General features: G+C 35.9%; 1 protein-coding gene across 27 annotated transcripts in view; it reads right to left on the bottom strand.

Annotated features, from left to right (window-relative positions):
• The window catches only part of GULP1 (GULP PTB domain containing engulfment adaptor 1), a 305123-nt gene that overhangs the window by 114979 nt on the left and 165888 nt on the right, over nt 1-24256 (bottom strand). For all 27 annotated transcript variants that reach the window (XM_077956615.1, XM_077956628.1, XM_077956612.1 and 24 more), the window contains one exon: nt 4240-4311. In XM_077956615.1, coding sequence (XP_077812741.1) covers nt 4240-4267 — 28 coding nt within the window. In that variant the 5' untranslated portion in view covers nt 4268-4311. The remainder of the gene's footprint in view (nt 1-4239; nt 4312-24256) is intronic.

The raw sequence follows: 24256 nt of genomic DNA, 5'->3' as shown, positions 1-24256 counted from the left end.
ACTGGAAGGAAATACTGTATTACTAACAAAGTATTTTCAACATTAAATTTAGATTTTTTAAATGCTGTTAACAGAAACTAACTTGATACCCTTAATAGGTTCTTCTTAAACTGGGTGAATGTGAAGACATAGAGAAAATGGCACATATTTTTGGAATGTAAACTATTTTATACTATTTGAATAATAATGCAGTATATTTATATTAAACTTGTTTATGGGGTACAATGCAATATTCTCAAGTATTTCCAATACAAAAGATGAAGGGCCAAGAGAATTGGGGCTATTTGTGACTACTAGAGGGAATATATGATAGTCGTACTTGGGTGAAGTATTTTGAACAGCAATATATTCTAAGTTTTAAAAAAATATTGACATTGACATTTAATGTGTGAAATTTGTATTTTCTATATGGATTTTCATCTTAGCTATACTTTTTGTGATTGCTAATGGATAGTAATATGATTAATTCAAGAATAATTTGCACTTAGATTTGGAATATAGTCTTGCTTTTATACATTAAAAGAAGTAAATCACAATACTTCTTCCAAGGCAATAAAACACAAAACAAAAAAACAAAAAACACCTTTAGGAAAACTAAAAAGATGTCCAATTTCTCCTTTTAACTCCTTCACTTAATTCTTTTCATGTCTCCTTTCCAAAACATACAAGACATCTGAGGAACATGCGAAGTCTAACTAAACTCTCACCATGATGGGTCATACTAATCCTGAGGTAGAGAGTTATTAATAATTTCTTTCTCCATAAACCACTATTACTTGAAAACTGATGAAATTGACTCTGTTGTAGACTCATATTGCAGTGACCTAAAAAGAGTATACCAAGCTGCCTCTGCTGACAGACTAAAATAATCACAATATTAAATTTCGATGGATAAGCTGCAGTTCCTACAATGACAAAATCTGCATCCATATATCGAGTGCTGATAATTTAGTGCTTGTTTATTACATAACCTCAAGTATGAGCAGTACAATTTATAAAACCTGAAGGATTTCCAAAATGCATTCTTACTGTCATCCTCATTTATATTTTGGCAAAAACATGACAAAATAAGACTCTTTATATTAACTTATAGATATGACTAAATCTTGAGTAGGAAATAGATATGAAGGTCCTGGTCACTATATATGTTCATAGAAGGTATTAGATATATGAAAATGTGCAGAAATGGGAATATAGAGATTCTAAAAAGAGTTCCCCTTCTTTGAATTAAAGTAAAGTCACTAACTCAATATTGAACACTTACATGAAGGAAAATGCCAACATTTCAACATATTTGACAAATATCAATGTACTTTGATTGCTGGGTCAATAAATTTAGGTTTTCAAAATGCATTTAGATGAATAACTCATCAAGAAATATAGAGTAAATTCATTCTTTTTGTATCATCAGAGCTTACAATGGTGAAACATCTACTTTTGAGTACTTTAAATTTAAAACTAAATGCTGGTTGATGAATAGATACATTTGAATAAAATGTTTGTTAAAAAAGAAAGTAACATTTAAATATTAAATTTTAAGTGCTGTGCACTATGAGATCTACTCGACAGTATGTCAACTAAGTTTAAAAAATGTAATTAGTTGAATTATTTAATCATTTATTCACATGTTATTTTTATGCTTTTTTACTTAATGATTTATATTTGATGTAATAAATAGAATTATAGCTTATAGCTCCAGCTTATCCAGATATACAAATACTCTCACAAAATTTAAGTTTTTTATCTCAAATTAAAATTTAATGAAATAATGCTATTGATGGAAACCAGGAGCAGAGGCTCTAAAATTTTTTTCTTTAACAACTTCACCCAATGATAAAGTCAGAACTGATTGGTAAACTTAAGGTAAAATTTTCAGTTTCAAGTTCTAACTTCAGGTTGGGGCAAAATATTAATGAATGAATTCCTGATACTAAATCATTAGACCTGAAAAATAAGAGAAGCCAAAAGAAATTGAAAGTGAATGAAGCAAATTGGGAAATAACAAGTGCTTCTGCTTCTTGATTCTCTGAATCACTCCACTATTCCCATAGTTGTACTCCCACTGTGTTCAAATGAGACAAATATACAATTACTGGTTACTCACATTACTATCCAACTCTTGAGATTTCTCAATGAAAAACCATTCTAAACCCCCTTCAAATAAACAGTAAATTAGAAATGTGGAGTTTCAACTTTAAAGCAATAGGAAAGGAGGATTGTTAGCATATATATAAAGAAAGGCCTAGAAGTGTTTATTAAAAATAACTTAGAGTGATTAAAGTGTTAAGTTGTGATGTAAAATTTCTATTGCTTTATTAAAAATACTTCAGGTTGGGCACAGTGGCTCACGCCTATAATCCCAACACTTTGGGAGGCCAAGGCAGGAGGATCACTTGATGCTAGGAGTTTGAGACCAGCCCTGGCAACATAGCAAGATCCTGTCTCTATATAAAACAAAACAAAAATTTCAATATATCATAGAATTATTTATAGATTTTGTTACTAGTAAAAGGAATGAAAGACACACTATTTTACTTTTGGTACTTTTTTTACATTTAAAAATATTTAAAATTTTTAAAATATTTACAAATCAGAAGCAGCTACAGACTATAATCAATGTCATTTTGCTTTCCCCTTATTCAGAAAAAATAAGTAAAATAATAAATTTCTAGCTTCCCAGGGTTGAAAAGTGCCTTAAAGGTTACGTTATCTAAATTCTCACTGAATACATTAATCTTCTCTGCCACATCCAAATGTTTGAACACCTCTCACTTTAGAGACCAAAAAAAGCTAGCAATTTGAGTAATTTAATTAAACTTTTACATGACTTTCTTGGAATTCTTTTTCCCTATATTAAATCAGTGACATTATCATTTACACCTATTTGTCCTTTACTAAACTCAACCCCATGGCTAAATGGCAGTCCTTCAAATATTGAAAGACAGCTCTCATTAACACATGAATGGTTCTCAGTCATGCTTCCTGTTGCATGGCTGAAAGTCCTGAAGTCATCTCAGTCTTTCTCATCTGGGCATGTTACTATGTGTCAGTTAACACTGTAACCTTTTAAAGGGAGAACACACAGTGCCTGAATGCCTGATATTGAACAGAACACTAGTCATGGTTCTGGACTATTCATTATCCATACATTAGAAAATGACACAGAGCCTTTGATAATCACACTGTTGACTTTATTCTTCAGCCATTTTTACTCACACAGCATTTAAGGTGCATCTTCCAAATAACAGCAATATTTGAATCATGATAAAAGTATTAGATTTTCTGGGCCCTTGTTTGACAATTTGCAGTATCTTAGTAAGTTTATAGGGTGGAATAAGGCCTAACTTGTCATTTTTTTCTTCACACATCTGTAATCCTGCTATAGCATTCATGTATCATTACCTTCTATCTATGAATTTGATTATCATTATTTAAGTATTCTTTCAATCATCTACAAATTTGATTATCATTATTTAAGAATTATTTCCCAATTCATTAATAATGTAAAAGAGGAAAGAGCCTGATGCCCTCCACTAGAGAACTCCTTTGAGAATGAAAAGGATACATTATTTAAACTTCACTGACATCAACAAAGTTATACTTATTTTTCTATATTTGTAAGTGCATCATAAAATAGTTTGTCAAATGCCATGTTTTTCTGCCCATTAAGAAACAACATCTAACTAGTTGTTTCTTTCAGTCCTATAGTGATCATTATAATATACTGCATTCGTAGTTATTTAAATTCCTACCTAAAAATTAATAACAAACTTATTTTGGCCTCATTGTTTTAAATCTATCTACTACCAATCCTCACATATTATTCAATGATACATGAAGCCTGTGCACACTCACACACATAATTATGAATGAATTTATGTTACCTTAATCTTATGTAAGCCCAGGAAATTTAGTATTATATGGCTACATAAGCTAAAGTTAGAATGGAGTTTCAGATAATTTTATTCTTTGCAATTTCACAACAAGCTTCAAATTGCCAGGCGACATATTATCACATATGTATTGTGAACTCAGTGTAATAAACAACTTTGATCTTTCACTAGGGTGATAACTGGAGAAAGCTAATTAGCAACATTTGCAGATTTGTGTTGCTCTAATCTAACTTCATTTCTTGGCCAGGTGGTTGAAAAACAAGAAAAACTGATTTCTTAACATCTGTGCTTACGTTCATAGCAACATTGGCTTGACTCCCAAGTTTTAAAAAATGACCACACTTACCTTTCTTCCTGCTAAAAGCACGGTTCATGATGAGGATCAGCCAAATAAATGTTCAGTTCCACGCCTTATATCCTGTAAAAGTGACAAAATATTAAAACATAAATGAAGGACTGTTGACTGACCTCTCTTTTGCTAATGTGGTTTTAATTACAAAGCCTTTTTAAATTTTTAAAAATATTTACAAATAGTATTCTATAATGCTTCAAAGGACATTGGGTAAGAAAAAACACAAGTACTTAATAATGTGAGTGGCAAAAGCAGATAGGAACAGAAATTCCTCCAAAGTTCTTCAATTTTGTCTTTTCTCTATTATACATCCATCATAAACTATATTTATTTGCAAACTTTAGGAGAAGAAAAATCGATACTTTTTCCTCAGCTTGTTGATAAGAGGTGTGTATATAAACACTTGATTTTTTATTTAACTGAGGCCCAGAGAAGTTTCATGTCTATTACAAAGTCACAAAGACAGGTGATACACTAGGAGCAGTTGTTAAAACCATAGGATAAAATTACCTACCAATTAAGATTGTTTTACACATTAGGAAAGATACGAAAGTACCTGGCACAGTATCCGGCACATACTGAGCTCAGAAAATATTAGCTACTCTCTTTGTGTTAGATACAGCATGGGATCCAAATTTAGTGCTCTTTTTATATGCGTTATTTATCCATCAAAGAGGTCCTCTTAATACCTGTTGTGTAGTGTATTCACTATGAGGGTTACACATCGAATTCGGCAGCTTAGGTAAAGGACTTTATGTACTGTTGTTCAATTGAGATCTTTCAATTTTATATATTTAATGACTTCGTGTACAAAACAACAATAACAAAAAGTTTTCTGGAGTAATTCCCTCAGAGACTCAGAGACAATTCACATTAAGGTCTGAGAAGAAAGTTACGATTAAATATTTATTGGCACTGCATTGTAATCTATATTTGGGGTCCATAAAATAGTTAATCTTACAGATACAACACTCAGAAGTAACTCTGCTGCTCTAGCAACAAAGTATTCATGAATTAACATTAAGATAGCCTTTCACTTCTACTTTATCTTCTATGAGGACTAGTGTTACAGGTATATTACAGGGTAACACAAATTTTTTTTAGAATTAAAATATTTTGCTATTTTTCAAAAATTGGCATTTTTTTCATTTTTTAGAATTCAACCACAGTAAATAAAACTGTTTAATAATGTTCTTCCTTGATAACCTAGAGACCTGCTTCAACAGAAATCAAAGGAAACTCATGTGTTCAGTGTAAGAGCCCAATTTGGTGTGCTTCCACCTGCAGGTGGCAAGACAGTAACTGGACTCAGGGTAAAGCTTTCCTCACTCTCTGCCCACTGTTGCCTAGAGATCTCAGCTGATAGAGATAAATTCACAAGAGACCAAAAGCTTTGCATGATTCTGGAAATAGCTTCCCCCATTCCACTCTAAGACTCAAAGTCTGACCACCACTTCCTGCTAGGAGATCTTCGTAATTTTATCATATTCTTTATTCCTAAGTATGTCAGTCAACACAAGCAGCTCAGGTTACTCTCATCACTCAGAATCTAATTCTAATGCATTACATTCTGTAATCACATCTTTCACTTCTCCTATCATCTGGAAACATTTCACTGTGTCATCTGGCATTCACAGTAAATCATTATCAAAATGCACTCAGCGTTTTTTCTAAAGATTTTATCCTCTCTGCCACTCTTACTGAAACCTAGTTGTTGCCTGAGCAAACTAGTTCTACTGCAGTCCTTTCAAGAGGCTGGCTGTTTATCTCCCACACATATTATACCAACAGACCAAGAAATGATGTATTTTCAATTATTGTACTTCTCTTTTTTTTCAAAACCCTTAATTTCTTTGAGGATTTTGCCATCAGACTATATATACACATAATGGAATATAACACAACAGAGAATATAATATATTTGGTATCATTTCAAAAGTTACTTTTCACCTATATCTTAACAGACCTGGTTATTTATTGAGCATATCCTGAAGAAATAAGGAAAAAATTTTTAAAAATTAGTAGAAAAAGAATATAATATATGCAAATGTAAAATTTGTCTTCTCTGGAAAAATAAAGTAACAAAATACTATGAAGTTTATTAATCAGCAGACCAAATTTAGTATACCTCTGCACTACTCAAATGTCATCACCATGAGGTGGACATTTTCGACAAAAGAAGATTGTGAAATATAAAAAAGGAGTTTAATACTACATGATTAAAAAATTCATAAAATTAAATAATAGTGTGACTTTTAAATTAAGAAAAATAAAATATAAACAACTTGGGGACATATAAATAGAACAAGAATAACAAAAAAAACCTTTCACATAATTATATAAAGTTCATTTGAGCAAACATGGAGGATATATGACATGACAATACTGTGACTCTAAAACACCAAGAGCACTTTTGCTTGCTCAAAAGATGCATAGATACAAATGTCAATATATATCAGATAAGTCATTCTTTCGAAATAAACTATAATTTAACTATCCAAACACCACTTGTTAGCATTTTATTTGATCCACTGTGCACTCTACACTGTTTTTGTAAAACACATCTTACAACTCCACCAGAAAACGTGTAGATATTAGCTACTTTGTTCAGTACCCCAATGTGTATAATACAATACATGACAGTACATTGGCATTCAATATACTATTTATTATAAGTATTAATAATGCATATTTTAATGTACTTTTATAATTGAAATAAAATACATAGTTAAAATTTTAATGTTAGTAAGTTAAGAAATACAATTCTATGTAAATTGACTTTATCTCAATTTATGGTGTAACATAAATCCTTCTTTTTAGAGAAACTTTTCACAAATATTGTTTTAGTAACTACAAATACATGTATGAATCATTTCCCTAGTAAAACGTTACTTTGGGGAGGCAGAACAAGATGACAGAATAGAAGGTTCCACTAAAGACATCAATTTAACAACTATCCAAACAAACAAACAAACAAACAAATGCACCATCACAAGAATCAAACATCAGAGGAGCACTCACAGTGCCTGGTTTTAACTTTGTATCACTGAAAGAGGCACTGAAAAGGTAGAAGGAACAGTTTTGAATCACCAGCATCACTCCTCCCCTACCCTCAAGCAGGAGCATTTCTGAGTGCTGGGGAAGGGAGACCACAGCAATTGTAAGGCATTCAGCTCAGTGTTATCCTGTTATAGCAGAAAGCAAAACCACACCAAACTCAGTTGACCCCCGGCCATGGAGGGAGCCTTTAAAACTGCCTTAGCCAGAGGGATATGTCTGATCCCAGCTGTCGAAACTTTAGTTACCACAAGCCTCGCCACTGTGGGCTAAAGTGTTCTGGGGCTCCAAATAAACTGGAAAGGCAATCTAGGTCACAAGCAATGCAAGTTTTAGTTAAGTCCGAGTGATGAACTGGGCCCAGAGCCAGTAGACTGCTGGGGCACATGACCTACTGAGACACAAGCTGAGACAATTAAGCTCCAAAAGAGACCCCTTCTTTCCACTCAAGGAGAGAAGAGGGAAGAGTGGAAAGGACTCTGTCTTTTGCAGCTTGGATAGCAGTTCAGTCCCAGCAGGGTAGGACATCTGTCAGAGTTATCAGGTACCTGTTCCAGGCTCTAGCTCCAATACAACATTTCTAGACACCTTGCACCAGAAGATAATCCTTTGCCTTGAAACGAAAAACTCAGTACGAGTAGCCTTCATTACCTACTAACTGAAGAGCCCTTGGGCATTGAATAAGTGGCAGTAATACTCAGGTGGTACATTGAGAAATTGGGTGAGACTCTGAGGCTTGCTGGCTTCAAATGAGACTTAGCACATTCTCAACTGTGGTGGCTATGGGGTAAGATTCCTTCAGCCTGAGAAAAGTGGAGGGAAAAGTAAAGGGGACTTTGTCTTGCACCTAGATACCAGCTCAGCCACAGTGGGGCAGAGAACCAACTGGTCTCTTGGGGTTGCTGATTCCAAAACTGGGCTCTTGCACAACATTTTTGGACCTGTCCTTGGCCACAGGAGAGTCCACTGCCCCGAAGGGTGAGTCTCAGGACTGGCAAGATTCACCACAAGCTGACTAAAGAGCCCATGGACCTGAGGGTAACATCAGCAGTAGTCTGGCAGTACTCACCATGGGCCTGTAGTGACAGTTGCCATGAGGTGAGGCATACCTTCCTTCGGAAAGGGGCTGAAAGAATGAGAAGGACTGTGTCTTGTGGTTTCAGTTCAGCCACAGTACAACAGAACACCAGAAAGACTTCTGTAGTTTTTGACTCTAGTTCATGGCTTCCAATAGGCAACTCTGGACCTGCCTGGGGCCTGGGATAACACAGTGCCCTGAATGGAAGGACAGAGGCCTAGCTGGCTTTGCCACCTGCTGATTGTAAAGCCCCAGGGTCTTGGAAGAAAACAGGCAATAGTCAGGGGTTACAGCAGGTCTTGGGCAAGAACCAGTGCTGTTCTGGCTTCACGTCTCACCCAACACAGTCCAGGGGGTGGGCTGAGGTGCTTGTGTCACTCCACCCCACTTCAGGTGGTTCAGAACAGAGAGACAGAGAGAGAGAGAGAGAGAGACCCCATTTGTTTGAAAGAAAAAGAAGAGAAGAAGGGAAGAGGCCAAGTCTTTGCATGGTGATCTGGAGAATTCTTTCAGATCTTGTCCAAGACCATCAAGGCAGTATCTCTATGAGTCTCTAAGAACCACAGCATTACTGGGCTTGGGGTCCCCCCTAAAGCAGATACAGCTTAGATCACAACATCCAAGTCTTTTTGAAAATCTGAAAAGCTTTTTCAAGGACAGTTACAAACAAGTGCAGACTGCGAAGACTACAATAAATACCTAACTCTTCAATGCCCAGACACAGATGATCATCTACACGTATTAGGACAATCCAAGTAAGCATGACCTCACCAAATAAACTAAATCAGGCACGAGAAAACAATCCTGGAAAAACAGGGATGTGTCACCTTTCAGACAGAGAATTCAAAATAGCTTTGTTGAAGAAACTCAAATAAATTCAAGATACCACAGAGAAGGCATTCAGAATTCTATTAGATAAATTTAAGAAAGAAATTGCAATAATTAAAAAGAATCAAGCAGAAATTCTGGACCTGAAAAATGCAATGGGCATAGTAAAGAACACATTAGAGTCTTTTAATAGCAAATTTGACCAAATAGAAGAAAGAATTAATGAGCTTGAAACCAAGTTATTGAAAAATACATGGTCAGAGGAGACAAAAGAATAAAAGAAGTAAAAAGAATGGAGAATGCCTGCGGAATCTAGAAAATAGCCCCCAAAGGGCAAATCTAAGTGTTACTTGGCCTTAAAGAAGAAACAGAGAAAGAGATAGGAGTGTAAAGTTTATTCAAAAGGGTAATATCAGAAAACTTCACAAACCTAGAGAAAGACAGCAATATCCAAGTACAAGAAGGTTATACAACACCAAGCAGATTTAACACAAAGAAGACTATCTCAAGGTCATTAATAATCAAACTCCCAAAGATCAAGGATAGAGACAAGATGCTAAAATCAACAAGAGAAAGGAAACAAATAACATACAATGGAGTTCCAATACATCTGGCAGCAGATTTTTCAGTGGAAACCTTATAGACCAAGAGAGAATGTCATGACATATTTAAACTGCTAAAGGAAAAAAATTCTTTTATCCTAGAATAGTATATACAGTGAAAATATCCTTTAAACATAAAGGAGACATAAAGATTTTCCCAAACAATAGCTGAGTTATTTCATCAACACCAGACCTGTCCTCGAATAGATGCTAAAGCAAGTACTTTAGTTGGAAAGAACAGAATGTTAATGAGCAATAAATAATCACCAAAGATACAAAACTCACTGGTAATAGTAAGAACACAGAAAAACAGAATATTGTGACACTGTAACTGTGGTATGTAAACTACTCTTAAGTAGAAAGACTAACCCATGAAACAATCAAAAATAATAACTACAACAACTTTTCCAGACATAGTACAATAAGACATAAATGGAAATTTAAGAAGTTTAAAAAGCAGGGACATAGTTAAGATGTAGAGTTTTTATTTCATTTCTTTTTACTTGTTAGTTGGTTTATGTAAACAGTCTTAAGTTGTTATCAGATTAAGATAATTTGTTATAAAGTAGTACTTGCAAGTCTCGTGGTAACCTCAAACCAAAAAACATACAAGAGATACACAAAAAATGAAAAGCAAAAAACTAAATCATATCACCAGACAAAAACTCCTTCAATAAAAGGAAGACAGGAAGGAAAGAAAAAAGGAAGAGAAGATCACAAAACAACCAGATAACAAATAATAAAATGGCAGGAGTAAGTCCTTAGTTATCAATAATACCATTGAATCTAAATGGACTAAACTCTCCAATCAAAAGACATAGAGTGGCTAAACAAGGGGGAGGGGCAGTGGGGGGATGAGTCATTGATCTGTTGCCTACAAGAAACACACTTCACCTATAAAGGCACTCATAGACTGAAAATAAAGGTATAACGCTATTCCATGCCAATAGAAGCCAAAAAAGAGTAGGAGTAGCTATATTTATTTCAGATAAAATAGATTTCAAGGCAAAAACTACAAAAGGAGAAAAAGAAGGTCACTATATAATAATGAAGTGGTCAATTCAGCAAGAGGATATAACAATTTTAAAAATATAGAGTTAGACTCCAATATAATAATAGCTGGAGAATTCAACATTCCACTTTTAGCACTAAACAGATGTTCCAGACAGAAAATTAACAAAGAAACTTTAAACTTAATCTACACTCTAGACAAAATGGAAGTGACAGATATTTACAGAACATTTAAGTGGTTGCAGAACACACATTATTTTCCTCAGACCATGGATCATTCTCAAGGGCAGACCATATGTTAGGTCAAAAAACAGTTTAAAACATTCAAAAAACTGAAATAATATCTAGCATCTTCTCTGACCAAAACTGAATAAAACTAGAAATCAATAACAAGAAGAATTCTGAAAACTATACAAATATATGAAAATTAAACAACATGCTCCAGAATGATGAGTGGGTTGTGAAGAAGTTGAGAAGGAAATTGGAAATTTTCCTGAAACAAATGACAGTGGAAACACAGTATACGAAAACCTATGGAATACAGCCAAAGCAGTACTGAGAGGGAAGTTTATAACCATAAGTGACTCCATCAAAAATGAAGAAAAGCTTCAAATAAACAAACAAACGATACATCTTAAAAATTAGGAAAACAAGAGCAACCCAAACTCAAAATTAGTAAAGAGAAAATATCCAAATAAATCAAATCTGACACAAAAGGAGATTGTACAACAGACATTCAGCAGACATTCAAAGGATCATTCGTGGCGACTATGAGCAACTGCATGCCAATAAAATGGAAAAATCTAGAATAAATGGACAAATTCCTAGAAACATAAAGTGTATCAAGATTGAACCAGGAAGATATTCAAAACATAAACAAATCAATAACAAGTGACAAGATCAAAGCTGTAATAAAGTTTAACAGTAAAGAAAACCCTGGGACCTGATGACTTCACGGGTCAATTCTACCAAACACTTAAAGAACTAATACCAATACTAACCAAAGTATTCCAAAAAATAGAGGAGGAGAGAATACTTCCAAACTCATTCTACGAGACCAGTACTACCGTGACTCTAAAACCAGACAAAGGCACATCTGAGAAAAAGAAAACTATAAGCCAATATCACTAATGAATACTGATGTAAAAATCCTCAACAAAGTACTAGCGAACTGAATTCAACAATACATTAAAAATATCATTCATCATGAATCCCAAGTGGGATTCCATCTCCGGGATGAAAGAATGGTTCAACATAGGCAAATCAATCAGTGTGCTATATCATACAAACAGACAAAGGATTAAAAACCATATGATCATCTCAATAGATGCTAAAAAAGCATTTGATAAAATTCAACATCTTTCATGATAAAAACCATAAAAAATGAGTATACAAGAAACATACGTCAACATAATAAAAACCATATATGATAGACCCACAGCTACTATCATACTAAATGAAGAAAAACTGAAAGCCTTTCCTTTGAAATCTGGAACACAACAAGGATGCACACTTTCACTACTGTTATTCACTCTCTCTTGCTCCTGCTCACACCATGTGAGATGCCTTACTCCCCCTTTGCCTACCGCGATGACTGGAAGTTCCTGAAGCCTCCCCAGAAACAGAAACCACTATGCCTCCTGTACAGCCTGCAGAACCATGAGCCAGTTAAACCTCATTTCTTTATAAATTACCCAGTTTCAGGTATCTTTATATAGCAATGTGAGAATGGACTAATGCACTTGTGATCCCGGAAAAAAAGCAAAAAAGAAATTATCCCACACCTTTGTGTTACAGAAACAGCTTATTGCAAGGAACTCTTCCCCATATGACTTAGATGAGATGTAGGATACTTCCCTTGTGTACTTATCATCTGTGATAGAGTCTTCATTTGATTGACTTACTTATTTTTCATATCTCTTAAAATGTTTATTTAGTATCTCATACATCGTTATGCCTAAAAACAAAGGGAACGATATTTGTAAATGAGGAAAAAAAATAAGTTATCACTAAGTGAACCACATGGAAAATATTAGTAGGAAATACAATAGCTGAGATTTTTTAAAGCAATGATAAATGGCCGAAATTGGAGAACTGTGTGTAAAGCTTACAGATATATTACTGAGTTCAAAGATAAAGTGGAGAAATTCTCCTAGGTGACTACAAAAAAGTAAAGAAATATACCAAATAAATACTAAGATACATGAAATAAAACTGCCAAAATCTTGATACTGAGATTACCATAGAGAAAAATATAAACAAAGAGGAGGGTATAACTGAAAAAATTATGAAGAGATATTTCAGAGAATTAAAAAAGATTATGAAAAATCTCAAACTGTAAGTTTTCAGCATGTTATCATAAAATTAAGAATATTACAGGCAGAAAGAAAATATGCAACACTTCCAGGCAGAAAGAGAAGGTTGCCTCAATAGCAACAAGAACTCTCTACTCTTTGTTCCAGTTTAATTCCAGATCTTTCCAACCCCTGAGATTTAGCATTATTATGAAGGATGCCTCAATAGCAACAAGAACTCTCTACCCTTTGTTCCACTTTAATTTCAGATCTTTCCAACCCCTGAGATTTAGCATTATTATCCTCCTAACTCCAACTCTTGAAAATAATGAGAGACTTCTCTTTTAACTTTTGCCACAAACTTTTGTTTTTTTCAACTGTGTCATGTCCTCAGACCCTTGGAAGTCTTGCTTGATTTATATATCTAAGGGAAACCTGACCAGTCTAATTGATAGATGAATATTGAAGGTAACAAAAAGAAATTCAAGGACAGCTGCTACTTTTTTTCCCCTTCTTAAACGAGTGAATCATAGTGCCATATATTAAGAAAGGGACACTTGGGAAAAGCAAAGTTTGAAAGGCAGAATTTAAGACTTCTGTTTGGAAGCCTTTCCTTATTAGTATAGTGGTGAGTTTTCCTACCTGTCAAGACTTCTGTTTTGGATATGTTAGTTCTGAGATACCTACCAGACATCGAAGATGAGATGCTGAGTTAGTAGTTGGATATATGAGTCATGGTCTGGTAGGTAGGATAGGAATAGAGATACAAAGTAACCAGCTTGCACATGATGAGATTAGTTAAGAAGTATATGTAAATAGATAAACGATAATTGAGCCTAAAAGCATGCCAAATTTATGAACAAGGCAGAATAAGGAAAGCAAGCTAGAGATAGCCAAAAAATAGTCATCGCCTGTAATCTCACTTTGGGAGGCTGAGGCAGGAGGATCATGAGGTCAGGAGATAGAGACCATCCTGGCTAACATGGTGAAACCCCGTCTCTACTAAAAATACAAAAAAAAAAAAAAAAAAAAAATTAGCTGAGCATGGTGGTGGGTGCCTGTAGTCCCAGCTACTCAGGAGGCTGAGGCAGGAGAGTGGCGTGAACCCAGGAGGCAGACCTTGCAGTGAGACGAGATCGCACCACTGCACTCCAGCCTGGGCAACAGAGCGAGACTCTGGGGGAAAAAAAAAAAAAAGCAGCCACTGAGGTCAAATAAAAACCAGCAAAATGTGCTTTCTGGCATCCAAATGAAGTATGTTTTTATTAGGAGAAAAAAAATGATTTAATGATATTGAGAGCTCTACAAAGAGAAAGCCTGAAAAATGACCATTAGTTTCAGAACATGGAGATAATCGGGGACCTTTGTATCGCACTTTCCGAAGACAGGGACTAAAATAGCCTGACTGTGGAGAGGGGTAGATCAAAATGGCAAAATAGAAGGCTCTCCCAATTGTCCCCCCAGTGAGGACACCAAGTTAACAACTATCTACACACACACACACACACACACACACACACACCCCTTCATATGAACCAAAAATAAGGTGAGCACTCACACTACCTGGTTTTACCTTCATACCACTGAAAGAGGCACTGGAAAAACAGTCTTGAATCTCAGACCCCATCCCTCTTCCATCCCTCAGTAGAGGCAACCCTGCTCAGAGAGGCAGCCTGGTGTTTCTGAGAGCACAGTATCATGGAGAAGATGTGAACATGAAACCGCCACGCAAGGTGAGAGTAGCTAACACGACAGAGAAGATGCTTCTAAATGAGGTCCAGAGAAGCATGGGATGGGTGGAGTGAAGGAAGAGGAAGAACTAGCAATTCTGAGGCATTGAACTCAGTGCTGCCCTTGTTAATAGCAGAAAGCAAAACCAGACCAAATTCAGGTAAAGCTAGCCTAAGGAGAGAGAATTTAAATAAGCCCCCAAAAAAGGGGAATTGTCAATCCCAGTGTTTAGAACTTCAGCTCCCCCAAGCCTTGCCATCATGAGCTAAAGGGCTCTGAACCCAGTCAGTGGACTGAGGGAAAGAGGAGGTCATGACCTACTGAGACACCAGTCAGGACTGGTAAGGGATTGCTGGCATCACCCTTCCACTAACCTGAGGCTGCATAGCTTGTGGATCCAAAAGAGACCCCTTCCTTCTGCTTGAGGATCAGAGAGGGAAGAGTGGGGAGGACTCTATCTTACCTCTTGGATACCAGCTCAGGCACAGCAGGATAGGGCACCAGTCAGTCTTACGGCCCCTGTTCAGGCCTTAGCTCCCTGATGACATTTCTAGAAACACCATGTACCAGAAGGAAACCTACTGCCTTGAAGGGAAGAACTCAGTCATGGCAAGATTTGTAACATGCCAACAAAAGAATAACCAGAATAATAACCAGAAGCAATACCTAGGTACTACATCAAAAACATTGGGTGAGACTCTGAGACTTACTGGCTTCAGGTGAGACTCTGTATATTCCCAGCCGTGGTGGTTACAGGGTGAGACTCCTTCTGCTTGAGAAGTGGAGGAAAAAGTAAAGGGGACATTGTCATGCATCTTAGGTACCAGCTCAGCCACAGGGTGGTAGAGCATGAAGTGGGATCTGAGGTCCCTGACTCCAGGACTTGACTCTTGGATGGCATTTCTGGACCTGCTCTGGGGAAGAGAGGAAGCCTACTGCCATGAAGGTTGAGTCTCAGGCTTGACAGAATTCACTAGAAGCTGATTAAATAGCCCTTAGGCCTTAGGGAACATTGGCGATAGTCTGGCAGTATTCCCCATAGGCCTGAGGTGGCAGTGGCCACATGGTGAGGCTCTTCTGCCTTTGGAAAGGGGAGGCAAAAATGGGAGGACTGCATCTCATGATTTGAGTTGCCAGCTCAACCATAGTATAATAGAACAACAAATGGACTTGTAAGGTTTTTGACTCTAGCCTCTGGCTCCCAGGTGGCACCTCTGAACCCATCTAGGTCCTGGGGCAACTCACCACCCTAAAGGAAAGAATACAGGCCTGGCTGGTATTGCCACTTGCTGATTGTAGAGCCCCAGAGCTTTGAGCAAAAATAGGCAGTAGCCAGGGAGTAATTACAGCAGTCCTTAGGTGAGAACCAGTGCTATGCTGGCTTCAGGTCTGACCCAGTGCAGGCTATGGGTGGTGCCTACAGGGGTGATGTGTCACTCTACCCTCTGCTCCAGGTGGCTCAGAATACAGAGAGGGACTTTGTTTGGGAGAAAGTAAGGGAAGAGAACAAGAGTCTCTGCCTGGTAATCCAGAGAATTCTTTGGGATCTTGACCTAGACCATCAATACAGTACCTCTATGAGTCTATAAGAACCACAGCATTAGAGAACTTGAGGTCCCCCATAAAGAAGATAAAGCTTAAATCACAACACCTAAGTCATTTTGAATATATGGAAAGCCTGCCCAAGAAGGATGCATACAAACAAGCTCAGACTGTAGAGACTACAATAAATACCTATTTCATCAATGGCCAGACACATGAACATCTACAAGTATCAAGATGATCCAGGAAAAGATGACCTCACCAAATGAACTAAATAAGGCATCAAGGAATAATCCTGGAGAAACAGAGATAAGTGACCTTTGAATTCAGACAGAGAATTCACAATATCTGAATGAAGAAAACTTAAAGACAGTCAAGATAACACAGAGAAGGAATTCAAAATTTGATCAGATAAATTCAACAAAGACATTGAAATAATTAAAAAGAATCAAGCAGAAATTCTGGAGCTGAAAAATGCAAATGTCATATCAAAGAATGCATCAGAGTCTTTTAATAGAAGAATTGATAAAGCAGAGGAAAGAATTAGTGGGCTTGAAGACAGCCTATTTGGAAGTACATAGTCAGAGGAGAAAAAAGAAAAAAGAAAAAAACAACAACAATGAAGCACATGGACAGCATCTAGAAAGGTGCAACAGGGCAAATCTAAGAGTTATTAGCCTTAAAGAGGAGGTAGAGAAAAAGATAAAACTAGAAAGGGATAATAACAGTAATTATATAATAACAGTAATAACAGATAATTCCTAAACCTTGAGAAATATATCAATATCCAAGTAAAAGAAGGTTATAGAACACCAAGGAGATCTAATCCAAAGAAGACTGCCTTAAGGCATTTAATCAAACTCCCAAAGGCCAAGGATAAAGAAAGGATGCTAAAAGCAGCAAGAGAAAAGAAACAAATAACAAAAAATTGAGTTCCAACACATCTGACAGCAGACTTTTCAGTGGAAACTTTACAGACCAGGATAGCATGGCATGACATAATTAAAGTGCTGAAAGAAAAAAATATTTTTTCCTAGAATATATCTGGCAAAAATACCTTTCAAACTTGAGGGAGAAATAAACACTTTACCAGACAAGCAAAAGCTGAGGGATTTCATCAACACCAGACCTTTCCCACAAGAAATGCTGAAGGGAATACTTAAATCAGAAAGAAAAGTATGTTAATGAGCAATAAGAAATCACTTATTATTTCAATTTTTTGAATGTTTTAAGACTTGTTTTGTGACCTAACATATGGTCTATCCTTGAGAATGTTTCATGTGCTGCAGAACAGAATGTGTATTCTGCAGCAATTTGATGAAATGTTCTGTAAATACCTGTTAGCTCCATTTGGCCTAGAGTACAAAACTCAATGGGAATAGTAAGAACACAGAAAAACAGAGACCATTATAACACTGTAATCAGTTTATGAACTACTCTAAAGTGCAAAAACTAAACAATGATCCAATCAAAAATAATAACTACAACAACTTTTCAAGAAAAATGGAACAATAAGATGTAAGTAGTAACAAAATATTAAAAGAAAACAGGGGTATGAAGTTATGGCATCAAGTCTTCATAAGTTTTCTTTCCTTGTTTGTTTATGAAAATGATGTTAAGTTGTCATCAGCTTAAAATAATGGGTTATAAGATGGTATTTGCAAGCTTCATGGTAACCTCAAAACAAAAAAATATATAATGAATATACAAAAATAAAAAAACAAGAAACTAAATCGTATCACCAGACAAAATCATCTTCAATAAAAGGAAACCAGGAAGAAACTGTAAGAAAAGACAAAGAAGTTCACTATATAATAATGAAGATGTCAAATCAGCAAAAGGATATAACAATTTTAAACATATATGCACCCAACACTGGAGCACCGAGATATATGAAGCAAATATTATTAGAGCTAAAGAGACAGACTCCAATCCAATAATAGCTGGAGACTTCAACACACCACTGTAAGCGTTGGAAATATCTTCCAGACAGAAAATAAACAAAGAAAATTCAAACTTAATCTGCAGTCTAGGCCAAATGGAGCTAACAGGTATTTACAGAACATTTCATCAAATTGCTGCAGAATACACATTCTGTTCTGCAGCACACGAAACATTCTCAAGGATAGACCATATGTTAGGTCACAAAACAAGTCTTAAAACATTCAAAAAAATTGAAATAATATCAAGCATCTCTTCAGACTACACTGGAATGAAAGTAGAAATCAATAAGAGAAAATTTGGAAACTATATAAAGACATAAAAATTACACAATATGCTCCTGAATGATCAATGTGTAAATGAGGAAACTAAGCAGAAAGTTGAAAAATTTATTGAAACAAATGATAATGAAAATACAACATACTCAAGCACACAGGATACAGCAAAAGCAGTACTAAGAGGGAAGTTTATAGCTGTGACTCCAACAAAAAAGAAAAACTTCAAATGAGTAATGTAATCATGCATCTTAAAGAACTAGAAAAACAAGAACAAACCAAACCCCAAACCAATAGAGAAGAAATAAATAAAATTAAAATGAAGAAAACAATATAAAAAATCAATGAAAGAAAAGGTTATTTTTTTAAAGTTAAATAAAATTGACAAACCTTCACCCAGACTAAGAAAAAATAGAGACAATGCAAATAAAAGCAGAGATGATAAAGAAAATTTTACAACTGCTACCCCAGAAATTCAAAGAATCATTAGTGGCTACTATGAGCTACTATGTCTAGAAGAAATTGACAAATTTCTAGACACATACAACCTACTAAGATTGAACCAGGAAGAAATTCAAAACCTGAATAGAGTGATAACAAGTAATAAGATTAAAGCTGTAATTAAAAGGTTCCCAGGGCTGGGCACGGTAGCTCAGCCTATAATCCCAGCACTTGGGGAGGCTGAGGTGGGTGGATCACCTGAAGTCAGGAGTTTGAGTCCAGCCTGACCAACATGGAGAAACCCCATCTCTACAAAAAATACAAAATTAGCTGGGAGTGGTGGCGCATGCCCATAATCTCAGTTACTCGGGAGGCTAGGCAGGAGAATTGCTTGAGTTCATGAGGCGGAGGTTGCAGTGAGCCGAGATCATGCCATCGCACTCCAGCCTGGGCAACAAGAGCAAAACTCTGTCTCAAACAACAACAACAACAACAACAACGACAAAAAAAAAAACAACAGGTTACCAGTAAAATGAAGCCCAGGACCCAATGGCTTCACTGCTGAATTCTACCAAACATTTAAAGAAGAGCTAATACCAATCCTACTCAAACTATTTAAACTATTCGAAAAACAGAGGTGGAGGGAATACTTCCAAATTCATTCTATGAGGTCAGGATTATCCTGATAACAAAACCAGACAAAACACATCATAAATAAATGAACAAATAAATAAATAGATAAATAGAAAATAAAACTATAGGTCAATATCACTGATGAATATTGATGCAAAAATCCTCTACAAAGTGGTAGCAAACCAAATTCAATAATACATTTAAAAGATTATTCATCATGACCAAGTGGGATTTACCCTTAAGATGCAATAATGGTTTAACATATGCAAATAAATCAATGTGCTACACATCATACAAACAGACTGAAGGATAAAAACCATACGATCATTGCAATTGATGCTGAAAATTCGACATCCCCTCATGATAAAAATCCTCAAAAACTGGGCATAGAAAGAACATACCTCAATGTAATTAAAACCATATATGACAGACCCACAGCTACTGTTATACTGAATGGAGAAAAACTGAAAGCCTTACCCCTGAAATCTGAACATAACAAGGATGCACACTTTCACCACTGTTATTCTACACAGTACTGGAAGTCCTAGCTGGAGAAATCAGACAAGAGAAAGAAATAAAGGACATCCAAATTGGAAAGGAAGAAGTGAAACTATCTTTGTTTGCAGATGAAAGGATCTTATATTTGGAAAAACCTAAACACTCCACCAAAAAAAAACAAAAAAAACTATTAGAACTCATAAACAAATTCACTAAAATTGTACAACACAAAAATCAACATACAAAAGTCAACAGGATTTTTATATGCCAACAGTAAACAATCTGAAAAAAAAAATCAAAAAAGAATTCCCATTTACAATAGCCACAAATAAAATTAAATACCTAGGAATTAACTTAACCAAAGAAGTGAAAGATACCTATAATGAAAACTATAAAATACCAATGAGAAAAGCTAAAGAGAAGACCAGAAAATGCAAAGATATTCCATATTCGTGGGTTGGAAGAATCAATATTGTTAAAATGTACATACTACCCTAAAGCAATCTACAGATTCAATGCAATCCCTATCAAAATATCAATGACATTCTTCAAATAAATAGAATACAACTATCCTAAAATTTATATGAAACCACAAAAGACCCACAGTAGCCAAAGCTATCCTAAGCAAAAAGAACAAAAATGGAGGAATCATATTATCTGACTTCAAATTGTACTACAAAACAGCATAGTACTGTCATAAAAACAGACACATAGACCAATGAAACACAATAGAGACTTCAGGAATAAATCCACATACCTACAGTAAACACATTTGCTACAAAGGTGCCAAGAACATACACTGGGAAAAAGACAGTTTCTTCAATAAATGATGCTGGGAAAACTGAATATCTATATGCAGAAGAATGAAACTAGACCCCATCTCTTGCCACATACAAACATCAAATCAATATAGGCTAAGACTTCAAATTATGAAACTACTAGAAGAATACATTAGGGAAAACATCCAGGACATTGATTTGGGCAAAAATTTCTTTAGTAAGAACCCACAAGCACAGGCAACCCAAGCAAAATGGACAAATGGTATCTCATTAAGTTGAAAAGCATTTACACAGCAAAGGAAACAATCAATGGGATAAAATATTTGCAAACTACCCACTTGACAAGGGATTAATAACCAGAATATGTAAGGAGCTCAAACAATGCTGTAAGAAAAAATCTAATAATCCGATTAAAATATGGGTAAAAATTTGATTAGCTATTTCTCAAAATGAGACACAAAATAATATATAGGCATATGAAAAGGATGTGTTTTCTGTAGCCTCAGAAAGTACATTCTTTTCCTTCCATTAAAATGGCTTATATCCAAAAGTCAGGCAATAAAAAATGCTGGTGAGAATGTAGAGAAAAGGAAACCCTCATACGCTGTTGGTGGAAATGTAAATTAATACAACCACTGTGGAGAACAGTTTGGAAGTTCCTCAAAATACTAAAAATAGAGCTACCATATGTTCCAGTAATCCCACTGCTATGTATGTACTGAAAAGAAAGGAAATCAGTATGTCAAAGTGATAACTGCACTTCCATGTTTGTTGCAGCTCTGTTCACATTAGGCAAGAATTGGAAGCAATCTAAGTGTATCAACAGGTGAATGGATAAAAAGAAATGTGGCAGTTACACACAATGGAGTACTATTCAGCTGTAAAAAGAATTAGATATAGTCATTTGCAACAAATGGAAGAAAATGGAAGTCATTATGTTCAGTGATATAGGCCAGGCACAGAAAGACAAACACCCCATGATATTATTTGTGAGATCTAAAAATCAAAACAATTTAACCTATGGAGGTAGACAGTAGAATCATAGGTATCAGATATGGGAAGCAGAGTGTAGGGATAGGGGTGGAGTGCTGTGAGGGAGGTGGAGAGAGTTAACGGGTACAAAAAGAAATTAGAATGAAAGAATAAGACCTACCATTTGATAGCACAAAAAGATGTCTACAGTCAGTAGTAATTTAAGTTTATTTTGTTAAATAGCTAAGAGTATAATTAGATTGTTTGTAACACTAAGGATAAATGCTGGAGACGATGGATAGCCCATTTTCCATGATGTAATTATTATGCATTGCATGCCTGTATTAAAACACTTCATGTGCCCCATAAATATATACACATACTATGTACCCACAAAAATTAAAAATAAAAATAAAATAGACTGACTGGTGTGGGTAGATTTTTGCATTGTATTTTCAGAGGATAGCAGGCTAGAATAGCCTGACTGGTTGAAAGAAATGAAGAAAGGAAGTAGAGAAACTCAAGGAATTTTGCTTTAAATGGAAACAGAAATAAGGTAAGAAATGCAGGGTGACACAGACTCAAGACTAGACATTTTTGGGGGAGCTACTGGATATATATTTATGCTGATGGGAAAATTATGTTAACAGGAGAAAACTGATGATACAGAAAAGAGAGCATAAATGCAAGAATAAATTCTTTGAGAAAGTATGAGGGAATATGGTCAAAGAGAAGGCCCTGTCCTTAAATGAACAGAAGCAATTCATTCAGCTTAAGAGAAGGGAAGGCTGACTCATGGAAACATATTAAAATACTTAATAGTTTGGTAGATTTGATGATGGGAAAATGTAGAATTTTCCTTCTAATTGCATGCATTTTCTCAGTTGAATAAGGAGTAGGTACTAGCTCTGAGTATGATGATGGGGGTATAAGGATTCAAGAACAGAAAAAGAGGGTTATTCAGGCAGAAAATAGTCATCTCAAATAGAAGAGTGAATGGAAGATGTAAGGAGGCTAAATTTCTGTACAATTGTAATGACCTTATGATGACTGTAATCCAAATGTAAGATAACTAATAAACATGGTTATATGAGTTTGTGGGAATGCATGTGGCAGGGATTTGTTCCAGCCATATTGTTTGCTTAAGTAGAAGAGTGCATAGAAGAGTGTGTTCCAGGGGTTGGAATTTTTCCACACAAGTAAGAAAGAGAAAAGGGCAAAGATGTCTTGATAAATTATATCCATATATTGAAACAAAATTTACCTTTGAAACTGATCCAGCCTTAGAAACTACATCAGTTATGTTCTTCTTCTTATCATATCCCTTTATTGTACTGTAGTAGTCCACTTCATGTTGCTTATAAAGAAATACCCAAGACTGGGTAATTTACAAGAGAAAGAGATTTAATTGGATTCACAGTTCCATGTGGTTGGGGAGGCCTCACAATCATGGCAACAGGAGGAGCAAGTCACATCCTGTGTGGATGGCAACAGGAAAAGAGAACTCGTTCAGGAAAACTACCATTTTTAAAACCATCAGATCTTGTGAGACTCATTCACTATCATGAGAACAGCACAGGAAAGACCCAGCCCCATAATTCAATCACCTCCCAACAGGTTCCTCCCACAACATGTAGGAATTGTGGGAGTTACAATTCAAGATGAGATTTGGGTGGGGAAACAGCCAAACCATATCACTTGGCACCTGGCCACTCCCAAATTTCATGTCCTCACATTTCAAAACCAATCATGCCTTATTAACAGTCCCCCAAAGTCTTAACTAATTTCAGCATTAACTCAAAAGCTCACAGTCCAAAGTCTCATCTGAGGTAAGGCAAGTCCCTTCTGCCTATAAGCCTGTAAAACAAAAGCAAGCTAGTTACTTCCTAGATACAATGGAGGTACAGGTATTGGGTACATGTAACCATTCCTAACGGGAGAAACTAACCAAAACCAAGGGGCTACAGGCTGCATGCCAGTCTGAAATCCAGTGGGGTAGTCAAATCTTAAACCTCCAAATGATTTGTTTTGACTCCATGTCTCACATCCAGGTCACGCTGCTCCAACAAACGGGTTCCCATAGTCTTGGGCAGCTCCACCTCTGTACCCTGTGGCTTTGCAGGGTACAGCCTCCCTCCCATCTGCTTTCATGAGTTGGCATTGAATGTCTGTGGCTTTTCCAGGTGCATGGTACAAGCTCTCAGTGGATATATCATTCTGGGGTCTGGAGGACAGCGACACTCTTCTCACAGCTCCACTAGGTGGTGCCCCAGTAGGGACTCTGTGTGGGAACTCCCATCCCACATTTCCCTTCCTCACTGTCCTAGCA

This window comes from Macaca mulatta, chromosome 12 (genome assembly GCF_049350105.2).
Source record: "Macaca mulatta isolate MMU2019108-1 chromosome 12, T2T-MMU8v2.0, whole genome shotgun sequence".
Classification (NCBI taxonomy): domain Eukaryota; kingdom Metazoa; phylum Chordata; class Mammalia; order Primates; family Cercopithecidae; genus Macaca; species Macaca mulatta.
The sequence above is the reverse complement of the archived record's forward strand: the minus strand, read 5'-3'. Positions and strand labels throughout refer to the sequence as shown.